Here is an 18,818-nt window from a genome sequence, read left to right as displayed (position 1 = left end):
CGTTTGTTATGTTTACATATGTTTGCACTGGCGGTACATCAAGTCTATGACCACTCACCTCGTATATAATTTTTGCCCGTTAGATCACCCAAAGATGAGGTGCGCGGGACACTGAAACCGCGACGTTGGCTGAGCCCCCCCCCATCAGTGCCGACATATGTGGTTTACTGATTAGCCTTCTCCTCCCCAGGTGTAGCAGCATTGCCATACATCGAGAAGTCACGCAAACAACGCAAGTCAGACGCAGCTCGCGCAGACGGCCCAAGCCTGGAAGGAAGAGATGAAGACATTGCTCTTCACTCCAGGTATGACGGCCAGTGGGCGCCCACGGCTGCTTGTTCCAGGCCTTCCGTCGTCGCGCCGAAAGAAACCTCTTCGTCGAGATGGGCATTCTGGATCGAAGAAGTTGACCAGGTCACAGCGGCAGATTAGGGCCGCAGAAGCGAGCCCGACGTGACATGTCACCCTTCTCGACATGGAATATCATGTGATCCCGAGAGACCTGATCCTGTTGCTGGAACGCCAAGACGATACCATCGCGATGGTGACGCCCGTCGAGAGGGATATCACAGTCTCGCTGGTATTCATGAAAGACTCGATCCTGAAAGCTTTCGAAACCAAAATGGCGATCCCCGACCACATTGCCAGCTTCGTAGGGAGCATTGTAGACGATGTCATGGTGCAGGCTCATATCTCGTCAGCTATGAGACTGCAGCACCTCGCAGAGGAACGTCGCCGAGACCGTGCATCGGCAGTTGCCCGCTCCTCGGGGCCCGGAAGCATCCAGAAGACAACCCGAAACAGATCAAGGGAATCTAATCGTGTTGGTGTATGGATGGACAAACAAGTTCGTCCTCGAAGAGCCCGGTCCCTACTCCAACCCGCCATGTTTACGACCAAGCACACAGACGGAAGACTGGCACCTGATACAGAACATCACGCAACAAACGTCCACCGGGGTCACTTACGCTACGTTGATCCGGAGCGGCAACAGGCTTCTCTCCAAGGTCTTGTACTTCGAGATCGCTTTCCAGCCATATAACGAAAACGGCATCGGCGTCACCCTGTCTTTTGTTTGCAGTCGTTTTCAGTCCATGATGATGTCAGGTGCCCGATTGAAACAGCTCGGAGGGCCACCCTTGGAATCAATTATATATGAATATACGTCGCAGTCACATTTACGGCAGTGGGTACTGATGAAGCTACTCGAGTTTGTTGCCAGATCAAGAAACAAGGTAGTATTTAGTAGCGCGGAGCTCGCCCGACTTGATTGGTCACTCGTGGCCCCCAGGGGAAGCAACAGGCTTCTGTCTAAGCTTCTGTACTTTGAGATCGCTTTTTACTTTGGATCACGATAAAAGTATTAGTGTAGCCCCGTCTTTTGTTCTTTTTACCATCTTCAGTCTATAACAGTGCCAAGTGCCCGATTAACATAGCTCGGATGGCAGTCCGCTGGATCTTATCTGAGATTAGTTGGTTTGTGTGTCTATGTGTGTCTGTGTGTGTGTGTTGCTGTGATGATTTCCAGCATCGTCAAACATAATTTTCAGGTAGAGAGTATAAAGACTGCCAAATCTCTGTAGTTTTGGAAGCGTCATATTTGCGGGCAAAGTGGCTTTGGGGATTGCTCAGATTGTCATTGTTTATCAACAGAGAGCTCTACCCTATTAGTCTTCCTCCCCCTTCGGATCGTCCGTGTCGAAGAAGCGTCGGATAGCAGGCAAGAACGCCTGGGCATGGCGGAACTCGCCAAGCTTGACGCACATCTGGTCAAAGGCCATGAGGACAGCCTGGTCGGCGCCCGTCGGCGTCGTCCGCCTCTCGACCAGCGGCAGCTTGGCGTAGCGCTGCGAGAAGTGCGTCAGCAGCACGCGGCGCGCGCCCATGCGGTAGCCGACGTCGAGTGCCTCGGACATGGTGGAGTGCTTCTTGGCCACCGCATCGCCCATCTTGTCGTCGTCAAAGGTGCTCTCGTGGATGAGCAGCGTAGCACCCTTGGCGGCCTCGACGAAGTCGTCGCTCGGCCGGCAGTCGCCCGAGTAGGCGATCTTTAGGCCCGAGGGCCAGGTCAAGACGCCGGCGTATGCGTTTTGACAATGTGAGACCCGGACCAGCTGAAGAGAGGCGAGGCGGGTGGGACAGTCGGGCGGCAGGCAGCCATCGCCATGAGGAAACAAGCGGTCTTCTCTGTTGAAGAACCGCAGGCGCTCGTAATCAAGCGATTCGACGCGGTTGTACTCAAGCAGGAAGAGGCGCATGGCGTTAGTGCCGGCGATCGTAAGTGTGGGAGGCGGGTCGAAGCTTGCGGTCGCATCGGCCCAGGCACGGATGAACCTGGCGGTTCCGAGCTGGTGGTCTGCGTGCATGTGGCTGATGAAGATGCATCGGGTTTCCTGGAGAATCTTGGTGACCTCTTCGGCGGGGTAGGCACGGCGGAGCTGGCCGAGGGTGTTTTCACCGCAGTCGAGAACGTAAGTGCCGTACTGCGGCACGCGGATGATGGTCGAGGAGACGTTACGGTACTTGGAGGGCAGGGCAGATCCGGTTCCGAGCGGGATGATCTCGGTGTCGCGGTTCGGGATATCCTGCTCCACCCTTTCAACCTCCTCGAGGAAACCGGGATCGTTGATCTTGGCCGCGGCAGCTCGAGATAGCTTCAGCGCCTTGCCGTCGATGTTATCAGCCTCCTTGAATGTAGGAAACGGCACAACCTCATCGTTCTTTGCCTCAAGTCCGCCTCCCAAAGTGGCCTTCATACCGACACGCGCAGCCTCGACATTGGGGCCAAGGTGCGAAAGGTCCCGAACCGTGTTGTCGTAAACGAGTGGGGGAAAGCGGTCAGGGTCGATGCGCCGTAGCTTGGCGTGGAGGAGAGCGTAGGATTCCATGGACACCATGTTCGGGCTGGCGTCCGGGGCCATGATGACATGCTTGATATGGGGTCGCTCCTTGATGAACGTTTGGATGCGTGGGTCATCAATTACCGACTGGCCAAGAATCCAGTAGAAGATAGGCACGTTCTCCATCAGGGTTTGGTTCTGCCACTCGGATCTGCCGAGGAACGATTCGATGAAGGACGTGTTCGCAATGTCGATTACAGCAAAGCCGACGGGTTTTACCGGCTCCCCAAGCACCATGTCCGGTGTCACCTCTTTGCCAGTTTTACCCACGACCGTCCGGCCGGCCGCAAGGAGCTTGAAGTTGCGAGGTTCGACTCCCAACTCCTTGGCAACGACCGGGTTAAACTTGCCTCTACGGCCTCTGTTCTTAACGACGTAGCATGTAGCCGAGTTAGAACGTGTGGTTGGTGGAAGCGTCTGGACTTTCACTGCTGGCCAGGGATACCGCACAAGGACTTCAATGTCGGGTACCTTGCCCCTCTCGCCGGGCAGAGGGCCATTGTACTTTTTGACCTGGCCATCCTCCTTGACAAAGATGGTAGCAGGAAGCTGAACCTGGGAGAGCCTTGTCGCGTACAACTTGTCCATGGTCCAGTCCGAGCTAAACATGTCTCCCACGATCGCCTCTAGCGCCTCGCGCGTTTTGGCCTCCTCCTGATCGTCATGAGCCTTTTCACGAGCCATGAATTGGGAGACCACGCCTAGTACGCCGTGCTCCTTTGCCTTGGCCTGCTCGTCTGATGCAGAATTCGCACGAGAGCGGGTCTGCAAGGCCTCGTCCTCTGCGGTCATTACCTCGTGGCTTCTCTTACGTGGCTTGCTGAGGGGAAATGAGGCGTTGTCGGCGGCGGAGACGGGAACTTTCCAGACCTGGATCGCGTCATCTTCCCAGTCAGGCGTGGAGGCTTCGGGATTGGTCAATCTCGGGTCTTCGTGGACCTCGACGGCACGCATGGGAAGCCCCTTTCTGAAGGTGAAAGTGCGCGCTGTCGCAATGGAATAGTTCAGATTTCGGGCACCGTGTATCTCGAGGCGTTCGGGGCCCTTGAAGGCTATTTCCTTTTTCCCGGCTTTCTTGTTTGCTTCGTTCCGGGCTATTATCTCTCTCCGGCTGCCATCCATGACGTCGGCGATGGTCAGCATCATGCCAATCATCCCGCCCGTGTTTTCCCATTTGGTCTCGCCAGAGATGAACATGGTCTCGAGCTTCGCAACGGCAAGCTTGCGTTGGCTCAAGGCCCGCTGAGTTCCTTCGGAAAGACTGCCAAACAAGTAGCGACGGTGGTCGAAGTGGAGCAACAGGGAGGCGCCCGTATCGGCGGTTGGCGTCGCCACAACCTGGACATAGTTCGCCATGGTATCCAGGCGGAAGTTTCTCTTGCGGCAGCGGACCGATGTCTGCTCTTCCAGAGGTCCTACGAGAAGATTGCAGCAGTAAAAAAATTTTCTCTTGCGGCCGATTCCACTGCTAAGATCGTCCCAACCCCCCGGTATGCAGAGCGCCTTCTTGCCAGGAAATGACCGAGGGTCGCCGCGGAGGATCTTGTTATGAAAGCGATTGGGTCCAGGAGTCGATCTTCCCGCGTACGATTCCAAAAACTCTGGCGTGGGACGTTCCAATCTGAGGTCACGGATAGTGTTTCGAGAGTAGTATTTTGGCCGTTCTTTGTACTTGCTCTCTGAGGCCTTCAAAGCTGCTACAGGGGCAAAGCGAGGAGGCGGTTTGTGGGCGCTGACTGGGGAAGTGGTGGTAGGGCCAGAGGGAGAGGCCCCGGGTTTCTTTCTGGGGGTGAGGTGTGTGGTTGAGTATGAGGTAGTCGTGGCTGGTCTCGCCTCCGTCTCGGGCTGTGACGTGGATCGCGATGCAGAAAGGGATCGCGGTACAGACGAGGACGCAGGCTTGGGTTTGCCGTCGTGATATCGCCGAGAAGCCGCAGCAGTCAGATATACAGTAACTCCTTTCGAGCGGGATAAAGTGTCGTGGAACCTATTCAATGCTCGTACCACATGTTCTTGGGTGACTGGGCGGTACATGGAGGAGAAAAGGAGTGTGGGGAGCGCGAAGCTCTTGAACGAAGGGGAGAGGGGGAAAAACAGTGGTGGATATCAACACATGGAAAATTGGCCATTAGAGTATGACGGACTTGACTGGCTGAACCTGTCGAGGCGAATGACTCTTCGGTCAAAAAATAAAAATAAAACCTAAAAAAAATCCAACTTGACGTTGATAAGAGGCCTTATCAGACACCGACGACATGGCTGAGTCAGCGGGAATAATTTCTTTCATCACAAGCATTAGGTAACACAGAGTAGACAACCTCAACAATGCACTATTGCCGGTGACACTGCAGACATGCATCAATAGCAGTTTCTCGCTCATCTTGGGACCTGGACTGTGATGAGCCTACTCCCAATACCACTTCAGCACCGACTTCAGCAATATGGCCCGCTATCCAGGGACCTGCCTTCCATAAAATGAATGGTATTAATCAATCAACGCAAACCAACCAGCCGGATGGTCTTTTCCGACCATCATCACCACTTATGACTAACAAATGAAACCAATTTCCCGCTTCTCCCACTCTTTCACCACCTCCGGTAATTACTTCCCAGGCTATAGTGACGAGTATTTCTGATTACGACCAAGTATAACTGCGACCATCTCTCTGGCCGACTTAGACCTGTAGCCAGCATCGGATTCGTACCAAGCCTGGGGGCGTGTGCGGATCGTCGCCATCGTGACGACCTGCGCCGCCGTCCTGGGGAGTCATAAGGCCTGTGTCTGCCACCGCAGCGGCCCTGTTGACGCTGACGCAGCGCTGCTGCGCGGGGCGGGCTTTTGAGTGGCAGCGGTAGGCGCCGCCGTTCGGGTGCTGCTGCTGCTCACTGGGCCGAGAGGCTGTTGCATGTATCCCAGTTCCGCGTCGGCCGAGTCGGACGACGGGCTGCGCTGCGGGAACCGGCTGCGGACAGTGGCGGCGCCGGGAAGCGTTGCGACGCCGCCGAGGAGGAGGAGAGCCGAGGACGAGGAGCGAATGGCGCTCATGATCGAGTTGCGAGTGCGTAGGGAGGGATTGACGGTGCTTGATCTCTGCAAGGAGTGCTTTCCAACTGAGAAACTTTTTATTTTATTTTATTTTAGAGCTAGAGCATCAACGGGCTTTCTGTGGTCCATCGCTGTGGACTTATATAGACAGTGTTATCACGCCCGGATTGTTGAGGTCGCACATCTCACCCGTAGTCGAGAAGTCGACAGTCTCCCGTTCCTGGGAAAAGTGGCCACCTGCCCCGACATTCCATCGACGGCGCGGACGGTCCCCTGCATGAGAAACGCAGCCAATCTCCGCCGTGGACGAGGCTCGCCATGCCATGCGCGCGCCCCGACGGGAATGGCGGGGGGACGTTGCCACCTTGACAAAGCCGGATAGGCTCTTTGGCGGGGTTCTCAAGACGAGAATGTCATCTTCCCCCATAGAGGTCCCCCTCCTCTCCTGTTGTTCATCAGACACTAAGTAAGACCGAGTCAATGAATCCGGAATGTCTTTTTCCTTCTCAACGCGAATTCTAACTGGCCCAGAGGTGTTTTTTGTGTGTTTTAGATGGGCTGTCCAAGGGTCTGCCCCTCCATCCGCGCGCTTCGGCTGTTGAGACACTCATCTCATCTCGTCAACGCGGTGAGTGCTGCAGCCAGTCCCAACAACATGGGCGCACTGGCGATAACAAACATACGAGACATGTTCGCAACGTCGGTCGATGACTGGCCAAGTTCTGCACCTTGGGGCCGAGGATCGAGTTCTCCGGGTGCCACCCCCGGTCCCCCATGCCAACCATGATGGGGAATTTGCACCGAACTTTGGAAAACGAGCAGACGAGGCATGTTTGAGTCTCTCAACCGCCAGAGACATGGCACCATGACTTTCGAAATCCCCATTACCCATTCCGGGAGATGTGTATGTAAGCAGCCGGATCCCCCACCGCGTTATCTTATCGTCTATGCCCAGGCCACGCTATCCGTACCATGCAGGTACACGCCAGCCGCTTTCTCTCTCCACATGCCAACCCTCTCACTACACACACACACACATCCGAGTTCCGATTTCCATGTCCCCTCCTCACGGATGTCTTGCTCCAGTGAGAACCCTAGCTCCCGGAACGAAAAAAAAAGAAAGAAAGAAAGAACAGAAAAATGACGGTCGATCGGTATACGTGGAGCTATGTGAAAGTTGTGGTCCCCCATCCGAGTACTATGTAGACACTTCACTTCCGGAGGAGACGCCGCTGAGGTACGTATCAAAGGCGGTGCCTCTTAAGGCACCCCCCCCCCCCCCCCCCACAAACCAAGCCCAAACAGGCGTGACCAGTCCCTGTCAATTGCATCATGCATCAATAAAGGTGGGTTCTCAAGTGCTACCCCACCATGCCGGCGGACCTTTGCCCCTCCATCATCATCGGCGAACGAACCCTCCTCCTTCCCTTCCAAATATCCGACCCCACCCGCGCCTTCGGCATCAACTCCACCGCCCGAGACGCCAGGAGCGACGCGTTACAGCAGGGTGCATGTGTACGTAGAAAGCATCAGTAAGCAACCTGGGGACTCTGACAAAACTGAGAGCGAGCGACGAGGAAACAGGGACACTGCGAGAGCTTCCCCCGCCAACCTTTAGTGGGTTTCCCGTGTCCGCCATCCCGCAACCGCAAAACAAGCGACTCGCGTGGGCCTGTATCCTGGTGTATGCTTGTGTGTGTGTGTGTTTGTACGTGTGACCGCCCAACCCACCCCCACGAACATAAATCTGCGTGGTCCCCTCTCGCCTCCCCCGCCTCGACGACATATGATGTCCATTCCCAGCCGTACCGCCTTGCTCCGTCTCACTCCCACGATACCCCGGCGCGCCCTGTCCCAGAGACAACGACACCTACACCAACGACCGCCCGCGACCTCCTCCTCCTCCTCTTTGCACCTCCGCCGCGCGAGAACCACCCCCGCGACGACTGCCGCCCTCGCCCGCGCAATGACGTCCCAGCAAAAGCCCGAAGGCGGCGCTCAAGCCAAGCACAACCCGCACCCGGACTTCAAGTCCGTCGAGGCGTCCCGGCCGCCCTTCGACCCCTCCCTCGGCATCCGCTTCACCAAGACGGTCGACCCGGACTGGAAGTACGGCGGCGGCGCCAACGCCCTCGGCCGCTCCGACGCCGCCCACGTCGCCATCGACCCCTACGAGGACGGCCGCCCGGCAATCTTCAACTACAAGCTCCTCATCTCCTCCGTCGTTCCCCGCCCCATCGCCTTCCTCTCCACCCGCTCCGCCGACGGCGCCGTCGAGAACCTCGCGCCCTTCAGCTACTTCAACATGGTCAACCACGACCCCCCGCTCTTCGTCGTCGGCTTCTCCGCCTCCGTCGCCAGCCCCAAGGACTCGCTCCGCTGCCTGCTCGACAGCCGCGAGTGCGTCGTCAACATCATCGGCGAGGGTTTCCTCGAGGCCGCCAACAGCACCAGCGTCAACGCCCCCTATGGCCGCAGCGAGTGGGACGTCAGCGGCCTCACCCCCGTCCGCGACTGCAAGCACGTCGCCGCCCCGCGCGTCAAGGAGGCCGTCTTCAGCGTCGAGGGCAAGCTCGATTTCTACAAGGAGTACGACTCCAAGTCCACCCCCGGCAAGAAGAGCGGCGTCGTCGCCTTCATCGAGGGCGTCAACTTCTGGGTCCGCGAGGACGCCATCAACGCCGACAAGAACATTGTCGACCCAAAGGTAGGCTGCCGTCCACCCCCACCCCTCGTTTTACTATCCATCAGCGAGGACAATTCCTTCCCTCATCGATACCTCCCCCCTTTTACTGACTGGAGGCCTACAGGTTCTCCGCCCCATTAGCAGATTAGGCGGCATCACCTACGGACGCACCACCGAGGTCATCGAGCTCCCGAGGCTGGACTGGGAAAAGGACATTGGTGGCGACGAGGGCTGGGAGAAGATTGCCAAGAGCGATTAATAGACGAACTATGAGGTCGATAGACTTGATGTGAAGAGAAAAAGAAAAGGAGAGAGGTGGACATATTCGCTGTGCCGAGGATGAATGACTGACGTGTCATTAAAGCAAACACCTGCGCGGTCAAGAGTATAAAAATCGACTCCAGAGCAGACGAGGCGACCGGTTTTGACGGGTCATCTGACGGATATATACATGTGTGTGTGCGTGTGTGTATAGAATGCGAGAAATGTGCGCAAAACATAAAAAAATGTACACGGTATCAAGATCCATAGCCCCCCCTCGCCCCCGTAACGGCCTTAATTTCCAGACCCCCAAAACACCACCCTCTCATGCTCCGCGTGTCCGTGAAAAGCTCATAAAAGTCGTGTTGTTGTCGTTTGCGAGTCTAGGTCTCGATTTGTATGCGCCCCTGGCGCGCATGCTGAGCTTCCTTTATAGGTAGATGCTCTGGCCCGGCTCGGAAATAATAAACTCGCAGCCTAGTTGAGCATCCTCCTCGTAAGCTCGTAGCTCCTGCAGAATCACGTCCCCTTGGTTCCGCCCATCCAACCGGTCTTTGACGTGGATAATGACCACCTTGATGCCCTTCAGAGGCAGGTTCCTGTGGTTTCCTTCCTCGCTCTCACTCAACCCCTCGGCTTCCCGCAGAGACAGCTCCTTCGTTGGGGTTGTGAGATGCGGCGTCTCCACCGATGTCGCAGCCGGTGGGAGCGGCGGCACATGTCCGATGTCCGACAAGAGTTGACGCTTGGCCACCGTTTTAGGGCTAACCGGGGATTCGTCACCGCCCGCAAGTCGGGAAAAAGCACCTCCGGTTCGACGCCGTGGGATCCCGTCGGGGTCTATCACACGTTTGCGCTTCCGCGACAGGTGGTTAACCTGTCGCGCGACTTCGACCTCCTGGGCTAGCGTTCGCATTTCCTCCATCACGAAGCAAGGTTTAAGGTGCCCAAAAAGACGATCGACAGAGTGGGAGTCGTCGTATGAGCACTCGATGAAGATGGCGGCAAGATTTCCCGACGCAATCCTTGTCGCAGCCTCCTGCCATATTCCCAAGTTACGAGGGGAGAGTGACAGGGAATCGGGTTCGACGTCACCGAATACCAAGATCTCGAGGCTAGTAGCCATATCAAGGATGAAATAGGCCGAAGAGTCGTAGACGCATATACTGGCTTGCGGCTCGGGCGCGACAGACGATGCCCGGGGGATCGGCGCAGCGTTAGAGACGGCACCATGGGGTATAATGCGCGGCGATGCAACCGAGGCGGCATCGACAGACGAGTAGCGCATGGGCGTCGCAGCGGAGGAGGTCGAGCCGCGATGGGGGTGTTTTTCCAAGCAGTGGCCGTGGGAGACGGACCAGGCCTTCACGGCGAGACGGTCGGCAATCTCCAAATAGCCCTTGAATTCACCGTCACCAAGGGAGGGCGACCCGCCCTCAACGAGGCGGGTATATGTCACTATGCCCGCACCATTATTCTCGTCAGAGAGGTTGGGCCAGATGACGTTGTTGAAGATGTGACTTTTGAAGGCGTTGATGGTGTTTGGCAGAGCTGCAAGCCTTTTGGGTCTAGTAAGGCCTGCTGTATTGACAACGAAACCAGAGATATGGTCGAGGTGAGGATGCGTTATTAGATAGGTGTCGATAAGCGACCGGGTGATGTGGGCGGCGATGGAAGAGGGGTAAATCGAAGTGGTGTCTGACCTAAGCTCAAGGCCGGCAAACGGCCCGGATGTGAGGGTGTGGGGAAGCGGTACAGTACTGCCGAGGCCTGGCGGCACCGACGTCTCGAGAATATGGGTGATGGCAGATAGGTGAACCCCGGCGTCTACGGCAATGATGGATCCTTTGGTCCACCCCGAGGCGACGGAACGGACGAGAAGAGCAGTGGTGTTGTTTTCCTGAGGACCACCACCGGCACCCTACGAGTGGGTTAGCAGAGATGCAGACGAGATGAGAGTCAGGGTGTGAGGGAATTCCGCTCCCGAGCCAAGCGTCATACTCCGCATTACAAGGCGCATCTTTGGGTGAAAGAGAGGACCTGGACTGTGAAGATGACTGGGGGAGAGTTGCTGACCACTGCCTGCTTCACCTCAGAGCTGCGCTTGCAGAGATTCCATGGGTGTAATGCACCTGCAGGAGGGACTGCCTATTCAGTGCGGTTGACCCCGAAACAGGCATCTGCATGAACGGCAGGAGAATGCGCCGCCGGGCCGGGTCGAATGATATCATCGCGACTCTTGTCTCATTCCCAGGCCTTGAGGTGCCCACCCGCGATCCATGGCAGCAGAGCTCGAGACGGAACAGTCAAGGATGGAGGTGGAAGAGAAACGAACAGCAATGAGACGGAACGACTAGGTGCATCGGGCGCAGGAAGAGTAGACGTACCAGGACGATGACCTGTAAGGCCGGGCAATGGGCCTTGTCTGACTCCCCATTATTGTCTTCCATGGCGAATTGGATGCCCGAGGGATGTAGCGCAATGTTGCGCGATGAACGTTGACGGATGAGATCTGCAGCCAGTAATTGACGGATACCGGAGGCACACAGCCAACGTCGCCTCTACAAGGGCAAAGCCAATACCACCACCCCGCCGACGCAGAATGCCAAGATGGGGCCACTAAGCGTGCTTCAAAGAGGGTGGAATGGGACGGACGAGAATCGCATTCGAATACCGTCGCGCCGGTCGCGCGCGCCGAGGAGGGATTGGTTACTGCAGGGGCGGGGAGATCCGGAACCGGAGTTCTGAATGAGATGTTGAACGGATGGACGTGAGGGGGGTCGTCGGTGAGTGGTTGGCGCAGGTCTGGGGTTAAGGAAGACGGGCTGTATTAACGAAGCGCGCAAGGGTTGGGGAAAAAATGAATTGGGTAAGAACAGGGCAATGCGATAAGAGCAGATGCGGCACTGATGGCGATGCGAGTGTGTGAGTGAGAGACACACGCAGTTTAGGGTATCGATGTATCGCAACGAAACAACAGGGTTGGGGCTTTTAGGAGCGATGTTGGCAGCGGCAGCGGTAGCGCATTGGCGCTTTTCTTTCCACTTTGCCGACAACAGTTCTCGTTTTCGGGACGAGAGGCTCCAACAAGGATGCTGGGAGCGGGAAGCAAAGCGATGGATGGCGCTGGTGTGATGAGATGATGGACGGCTTCCCCGAAGGCCCGATGTCGTGCGCCCGGGATAGGCGGGCAGGACGACTGTTCGGCCAGTAGTAGTAGTAGGGTGGATATTGGTTGATGAAGTGGAGGAAGGTACCTGTACTACACTAGTTTCTGTTTTGGATGTATTACGGAGTAGATAATGAATGAAGGGATGCGAGGGTGGATGTACAAAGGTGTGGCAAAGTTTGAGTCCGATGCAGCGGTTTGCGAATGGCTTTGTTTGGGGTCCGGGGGGTGGATGGGCCTGCGGATTGTGGTGGCTCGCTGGTTAGTTTACCTGCTGGGTTGCCTACTGGTTTGCTTGATGTTGTTGTGTGTAACGATGGACAAGCGGACAGACAGACAGACAGAGATGATGGGCCACGGACCAGATGTAGATGTAGGCCAGGGACGGCGACAGCAACGGCGACAGCGAGAGGAGTGGACGGGGGTGGTTCCGGAGTTTCGAAGAGACTCTCTGGGCCATTGGAGTCGTTGAAGGTAGAAGCGTGGAGGCGGGTGGGCGTTGTTGCCGCTAGCGATGCAGATGCTGGGGTTTCTCCAGGTTCCAAGGTGCCTACGGATACTAGGTAGGTAGTACGGATACCATAGGTAAGGCGGGCGCCTAGGTAAAGTACTTACCTTCCTGGTTGGTTGCAGCGTAACGGTAGGGCGAAGAGGAAGAGGACAGAGAGGTAACAGCCGGGATGTAAGCCACGCAATCCGGTCTGGTTCGGTCGGCAATGTCTGCCTAGTGTACCGACCTGGTTGACATATACATACCTACGGATAGTTCCCTACCTAGGTATCCGTAGATAGGTAGGTAGGTGGATTCAGAATACTCCTTACCTACCTAGGGAGTGGCGCACAGGTTCCCAGTGCCGCACCATCACACGGGCAATGGTCTGGCCCGTGCTCTGATCCGCATGAGTGCGTGCTCCTTGCTTGCTTGTCCGCTTGTGATAGCCGTCTAGTGTAATGCTGACATTCCGAAGTAGGTAAGGCAGGTATTACCGGTAGGTAGGAAGGTATCTAGTGTAGGATGCCGTCGATATCAACCTTCGCTTGCTCCTGCTTCACTTCGGTTCTCCCTTCCTGCTTGCGGAGGTACTTGCTTCCTGCTGTGTGGCGCCTGCTGTTTGGCGCCTGCTGTTTGGCTCTTGCCTGCACATGATGTGCATCGTACATACAGCTCCATCCCTGCCAGGAACAGCTATCTGACCTGGTCCTGCCTCTTTCCCGAACTGACTAAGGCTTGATAATCTGATAGATGGCTTACAAGACTGAGAAGGAATGACACAACAAGGTTCTGGTCACACTCACCTGGCTAGGTACCTTCCGAAGCCGTCGTATCGAACTGCCCTGTATCTGTCTTGTGCTGGTTCTTTCGACCAATAATGTGCCCAAAGACCCATCTCTCCCTCCCATGTTCGCTTGGACTTGAATTCAAGCTTTGGTATGCACGCGCTCCTTCAAGGCCCACGTCGAGAACCCTAAACTCTGTCCTTCTGCTCCACGGGATACCGGCAGCTTGGGCACCGTCTAGTGCCGCGGAAGTGCTCGTTCTCCGCCTTTGCACCAAATACGAAAAAAGAAAAAAGAAGAAACCAACTCCCCCCCCCCTCGAAGAAAAAAAAGGGGCCATCTTCGTTAGCTTCGAGACCCTTCAACAGAGCCTGCCTTACCATCTGCCTAGTCGCAAGCCCCGATCTAGACAGACCCTGTTTGTCTTGGCCTGCTTGCAGCCCGCCTTTGCCGCTGTCCTCGGCCGAGGCCAGCCTCTGAAGGCAGTCCGACCCCCAGGGGTTCAACCAGAGTACGGATAGGCTCCAGTCCAGTGTTCCAGCTTGTTGCCGTCTGATGTCAAATCGCCGATTGTTTACAATGTTTATCGGGCTGTCAGAGACTGACTTTGGGTCTACTGCAGGCTCCCAAGTCAGAGAACAGATTCGAACGAGGGAACAAAAGCTTGACAAGTCAGACGGGAGTTTGTTTGTTGGATGCCCGACTCAGTACTGCTTCGTCTGCTTCTCCCCGGCGAGGGAGCCCCTGTTTGAGCTGGGCGATCACCACTGCACCGACAACCCTGAGGAATGAGTTCCAATATTCTTCTTTCGGTCTTGTTCCAACTCTAAGTCAAGTGACTTACCATTTCCACCCACGAGACTAACCTCCGTTCTGGGACGCCAGCGCCAACGCTGGGGTCGCGGGCTGGTGTCGACGCCGTTGCGCGCCCATGTCAACCCGTCCCTGATGCTGCGCTGCAGCCGAAAGGAGTAACGAATTCGTCATCGCAGCAGTCCGAGTCTGTTACGTGACATTACTTCATTCCATCTTACTTTAGCGGCGCATTCTTCCATTGCGGCACTGCTCTTGAGCAGCACACGCCCCCTGCCTACCTCGGCCTCGCCGCACGTTCACGTTCCAACCATTCAGAGTGTCTCTATCGAGCTGCGATTCATTCACTCACTCCGACTTCTCGACCCTTCTCTTCCCCCCGTCCACTATTCATCCTCAAGTTTGTGTCTCCATTGCCATTGTGTCCAAGCCATCTCTACGTCTCGATCTGACCCTCCAGCCGGGCGTGTTTCTCCCTTTTATGGCCATGCCGGGCAATCTGGCTTATGCAGACGGAAACTCTAGTGTGTCGAGGCCCCCCTGCATCCGAACCGCCACCGCTCATACATAGTAGCTCCCAAGCCTAAATCTCATCTGCTTCATTCCCCGCTGCCTCAAGAGCCGACAGCCCAAGCTTTCCCATATTCCTCGACATCTAGGCCGCCCATCGGTGGCGGCGCGAGTCCCCGGCCTCAGCTTTGCACCCGGTCGTTTGGGACAGCGTCCCAGCGTCTGACGACCGCGCGCCTCCTCCAACTTCAGCTCCCAGCTCCAACTCCAACTCCTCAATCATTGACTTGAGCCTGCATAGTTAGTCAGGCCTCGCAGTGATCATTAACGAAAAATGGGCTCCTCATGCCTTGGTAGAATCTCTGCAGTTAGGTGTACTCAACACTTGGTATCTAACTAGGTGTGTCTTCTGCTGTGGTAGCTCTCAACTTCTTTTGTCCGTTCTTCGCCCTTGTTCAAGTAGGTACTACTTTTGTCGGTCGTCCAATGATTTTGAGAGCATCGGAAAACGATGCCGCCAACCCTCTGGACTTCGAAGCTCGTAGGGCGGGAGTTGCTATTCTTACACGCTTACACTTGTGCGCACAGAGGCTTCAGTAAGCACATGCATTACGGCCTCATGCCGGAACGGTATGAGCGTCGCGGTCGCTTTCTGCCACAGGCTGTCTGACGCTGAGCATCGCTGTCGCCGTCATCGACCTCATCCCATCCCCGGACCTCTGATTTCCTCTTCACGTGGCCCGAGTCGCGCAGCCTAGTCACTTGATTCTCAATCACAACCTCATCCTCATCGTCCATTTCCTCGGGGCTGGCACCCCCCTTCTTTGCAACCTTTTTCTCCTTGACCTTCTCAACGTACCATCCAAGGTCTCCCTTGTGCTTATCAATGGAGATGCCCGCCCTTCTTTTCCGCATGTTGCTTCGCACAGGCGTCTCTAGCTCCAGGTGCCTGGTTGTCAGCATGTTCCATAGCTTGGCCTCCTTCTCAACCCAGCGGTTCTCAATAGGGAGGCCTAGCGCCTTGTTCATTTTGCAGAGCTCCTGCCATTCCTCATAGGCCGTCCTCTGGGACGTGCGCCACTTCTCAAACTCTATTACCAGCTCGTCGTGGTCGCGCGTCATGGCCATCGGGTTGCGTTCCTCCTTCTCAAAGTATCGCGTGTCGGGCTTCAGGTCAAAGGCGTAATCGATCTCAAACAGGTCGAAGCAGCGGTCCAGGCACCACAAGTGCATGTAACCCGCGTTGTGATACGGGTCGTGTTGCTTCCCCGAAGTACCGGGCCGCTCGTCGAAGCACACCCGCCAGAACCCCTTTAGTATGGTGCCTTTGTGTGCCGGACACCCTGACCAGCGACACGCGCGCAGCCTGTCGTCACTGACGCGAGTCTTGCATCCGTGGGGGACGTTCTGAATCCAGAGCGTCAGCGGGAGACCCCTACCCTTGCGCTCCTTTAGGTAATAAAAGATCTGCTCCCTGGAAAACCGCAGGCTGGGTAACAGCTCACCCTCCTTGTTGTACCGGAACATGGGGTTCTTTGGGTCACGGCCTCCCCAGGCCACCGGCGCCTCAGGGAGGGCCTCATACCACTCGGAAGCGTCCACGTCCTTGGCCTTGGCTGGCCTAGGGATGCGCTTGAGAACCTTGCCGTCCACGACCGGCGTGGTGAGGCCTCTGACCGGAGTATGTGCCGGGGTTAGGTAGGACTCGGAGGCGGCAGGGGCGTGGACAAGGCCCTGGTAGTCGAGGATACTGGAGAATGTTCTATCCGTCAAAGACTCCCTACGCCGTTGGATGAAGCTGACACAGTTGTTGGACGACCTCGGCTTTGGGTGCACGAGCTCGGTCGTACTGCTAGCATCGGCCGCGGCAACGGCGGGAACACTACGAGGCAGGGGGGGCTGCAGACCAGTCAGAGACACGTCTGGAGGGAGGGAACAAAGAAGATCTACCGAACTCTCGTCGAATACGAAAGGAACCTCGCCCTGCGGGGTGGGCAAAAACACCTCGGCAGCCGGCGGAGACGGATAACAGTAACCCGCCGAAAAGGTAAAATCCTGCTTGACGTCGGGCGAGGCATCGAAAGAATGAAAGGGGTCAAAAGCATCAAATGTGCCGCAGATGCCGTCGATTTGAAGCTCGGGAGCGAAAAGGCCCGGCCCCGCCGCTTCGACCACTGTGTCCCTTGCGAATGATGTGTCGACCGCGCCCACGGGCCACAAGTCGGCAGGAAAGGCGAGCGAGTCGCAATCTTGGCCGGGCGTCGAGGCCGCAGTCGGGAGTCGGAAGGCGTCGGGCACGGAGCAGGACAGATCGGCGAGGAGAGTGCCGACGTCGTCTTCGAAATTTACAGGTTCGATACTCGGCAGCACGAGAGGGGAGGAGCCGCACGCGCCGGTGGGAGGGCTCTGCCGCTTCTGCAGTTGCCTCTCTGATGGCTTACTGGGAATGGTGAGCATGAGCTGGCCGGGATTCACTGTGGAAGTCGGAGGGCTGGTTGAGTCTTGGTTCTCTACGGAGAGGGATGCGGACTCGGATACGGGGGGCCAGCCGGCGGCGGCTTGTAGGCCGTCTTCCGCGGTGTTAGTCTCGGTAGCCAGCGGCGTTGACGCTGCGTCGTCGGGGTCCGGCCCTCCGGCGCAGGCATCAAAATCGAAGTAAGAGTTTGGGTCGAAAAGCGTATCGGGGTCTGCGAAGACGTCAAACGATGGGGCATCGGAGTATACCTCGAAGCTTGAATCGAAGGTGTCGGCTACGGGGCTCATCATCGTGATTCTCATGTCACGCGAGGGGGCTTTTGAAGAGGGTCTGCTTCCTGGTGTGCCGGACACCTGATATGACCGTGAAGAAAAGAAAAACGGAAAAGTAGAAAGCGAAATAAGTCTAGAAAACACGTGTTGAGCGTTCTCTTACCGGTTGTGAGGGATATGAGTATATACTGGTATTGAATCGAATTTCTTGGAGTCTTCCCAATGGCAGAAAACGACGCGGGGGCGATGGCTGGGTTAAATGCTAACATCTTTCCTTCAGTGAATAATCGGGATAAAGGGCGTCGAGTACCAGGACAACGGAGAGCGAACGGGACACAATGTTCAAGTGACAGGAAAGGATGAATTTGCCTGAACACAAAGGCTGTTTTACGGACTGCTATTTCTAGGTAGAGTTGGACAAACGCGCGCTGCAGAACGGACAAGAAAACGCTGGTAAAGGAGGAACTTGGTTGGTGAGGCTGTGGTGGTGGGAAAGGCCACTTTGCGTCTCGTCTCAGGGCAATTGGCCCGTAGGACTCGCCTCGAAAGACGTGCCTCGACGAAGCTTCCTCCCCTGTTCGATCACCATGTTGTTTGTTCGCCGTGTCTCTGGTATTTCGTCAGCGACTGCATGTGAGTTGTCCAGATGCTGAAGAAAAAGTGTGGGTAGAGAGGTGTCTTCTATCAGGAGAATAATGCACGTTTCTCGACAAAATTTGTTCCGAACAGGTCTGTGTTTAAGTTGATTGTCTCATCATTTGAGAAGTATAGAGGTGAGATGGGCTAGAGAAAGAAGGATCTCCGACTTACCATTTCTGAGGCGATTTTCCAGGAGTGGTGGCATTTGTCCTGTTTTGAGGTTAGTTCCACTGGTCGCCGCAGCGATAGCCAAAGTCTGTCCTCGAGATGGACGAATCTCGCGACCACCGACGCCGATTCCGAGGTGGTTCCGACAACACTTGATGTCAGTCAGTCTTGCGGGGGTTCCCCCTCCTCCCCTTTTTGCGGCGTCAAACAAAAGTACCTTCCGTTTCAGAGTCAATGGTCGAAAATAGGAAGCCGGGAATCATCGAGGCTCGGGTCCTTCCGCAGCGCCTGTTGATGATGGAGGCGAAGCACAAAGACATGTCTGTGTCCCTTCAAAGCCCGCTCGACCACAGCCTCGTGTTTGGAGACGTTGTTTTCAACGGTTGAGGCTGAGAAAAAAAAAACCCAAAACCGGACAAAGTAACTAACGCTGCTTTGTCCGGCATCGACGATCAAGTACATGCCGCGGGCGCCGGGAGAGAGAGAGAGCATTGCTGACTGGCCTGCCTTCCATCTTATTTGAAGATGGTTGCAAAAGGCTCTGGGGAGGAATCTTGATGGGAAGAGGAAGTTTGTTGACGTCGTAGGAAGGAGTGCGAA

At 56.1% G+C, this 18,818-nt stretch overlaps 6 protein-coding genes across 6 annotated transcripts; 2 read left to right on the top strand and 4 right to left on the bottom strand.

Annotated features, from left to right (window-relative positions):
- Window positions 1-475: 475 nt before the first annotated feature.
- Window positions 476-1,197, top strand: LY79DRAFT_673485 (uncharacterized protein; the record flags this gene model as incomplete). Its single annotated transcript, XM_060564182.1, has 3 exons — window positions 476-847; window positions 909-1,102; window positions 1,173-1,197. 3 exons carry the CDS (start codon window positions 476-478, stop codon window positions 1,195-1,197), a joined length of 591 nt encoding a protein of 196 aa, XP_060409265.1.
- A 470-nt stretch (window positions 1,198-1,667) lies between these two features.
- On the bottom strand, window positions 1,668-4,256 carry LY79DRAFT_525402 (metallo-beta-lactamase superfamily protein; the record flags this gene model as incomplete). Its single annotated transcript, XM_060555719.1, has 1 exon — window positions 1,668-4,256. The coding sequence occupies one exon, from the start codon at window positions 4,254-4,256 to the stop codon at window positions 1,668-1,670; it is 2,589 nt and encodes an 862-aa protein (XP_060409264.1).
- A 1,258-nt stretch (window positions 4,257-5,514) lies between these two features.
- On the bottom strand, window positions 5,515-5,946 carry LY79DRAFT_525346 (uncharacterized protein; the record flags this gene model as incomplete). Its single annotated transcript, XM_060555715.1, has 2 exons — window positions 5,515-5,659; window positions 5,708-5,946. The coding sequence occupies 2 exons, from the start codon at window positions 5,944-5,946 to the stop codon at window positions 5,515-5,517; spliced, it is 384 nt and encodes a 127-aa protein (XP_060409263.1).
- A 1,966-nt stretch (window positions 5,947-7,912) lies between these two features.
- LY79DRAFT_525412 (nitrilotriacetate monooxygenase component B) lies at window positions 7,913-8,891 on the top strand (the record flags this gene model as incomplete). Its single annotated transcript, XM_060555722.1, has 2 exons — window positions 7,913-8,653; window positions 8,757-8,891. The coding sequence occupies 2 exons, from the start codon at window positions 7,913-7,915 to the stop codon at window positions 8,889-8,891; spliced, it is 876 nt and encodes a 291-aa protein (XP_060409262.1).
- Window positions 8,892-9,323: 432 nt separating this feature from the next.
- Window positions 9,324-11,343, bottom strand: LY79DRAFT_525437 (cAMP phosphodiesterase class-II; the record flags this gene model as incomplete). The annotated part of the gene is made up of 2 exons (XM_060555728.1): window positions 9,324-10,814; window positions 11,281-11,343. The coding sequence occupies 2 exons, from the start codon at window positions 11,341-11,343 to the stop codon at window positions 9,324-9,326; spliced, it is 1,554 nt and encodes a 517-aa protein (XP_060409261.1).
- A 3,929-nt stretch (window positions 11,344-15,272) lies between these two features.
- LY79DRAFT_583513 (uncharacterized protein) lies at window positions 15,273-17,441 on the bottom strand (the record flags this gene model as incomplete). The annotated part of the gene is made up of 1 exon (XM_060560327.1): window positions 15,273-17,441. The coding sequence occupies one exon, from the start codon at window positions 17,439-17,441 to the stop codon at window positions 15,273-15,275; it is 2,169 nt and encodes a 722-aa protein (XP_060409260.1).
- Window positions 17,442-18,818: the final 1,377 nt, after the last annotated feature.

Source organism: Colletotrichum navitas, assembly GCF_030913465.1.
Source record: "Colletotrichum navitas strain CBS 125086 chromosome Unknown LY79scaffold_88, whole genome shotgun sequence".
NCBI classification, from domain to species: domain Eukaryota; kingdom Fungi; phylum Ascomycota; class Sordariomycetes; order Glomerellales; family Glomerellaceae; genus Colletotrichum; species Colletotrichum navitas.
The sequence above is the reverse complement of the archived record's forward strand: the minus strand, read 5'-3'. Positions and strand labels throughout refer to the sequence as shown.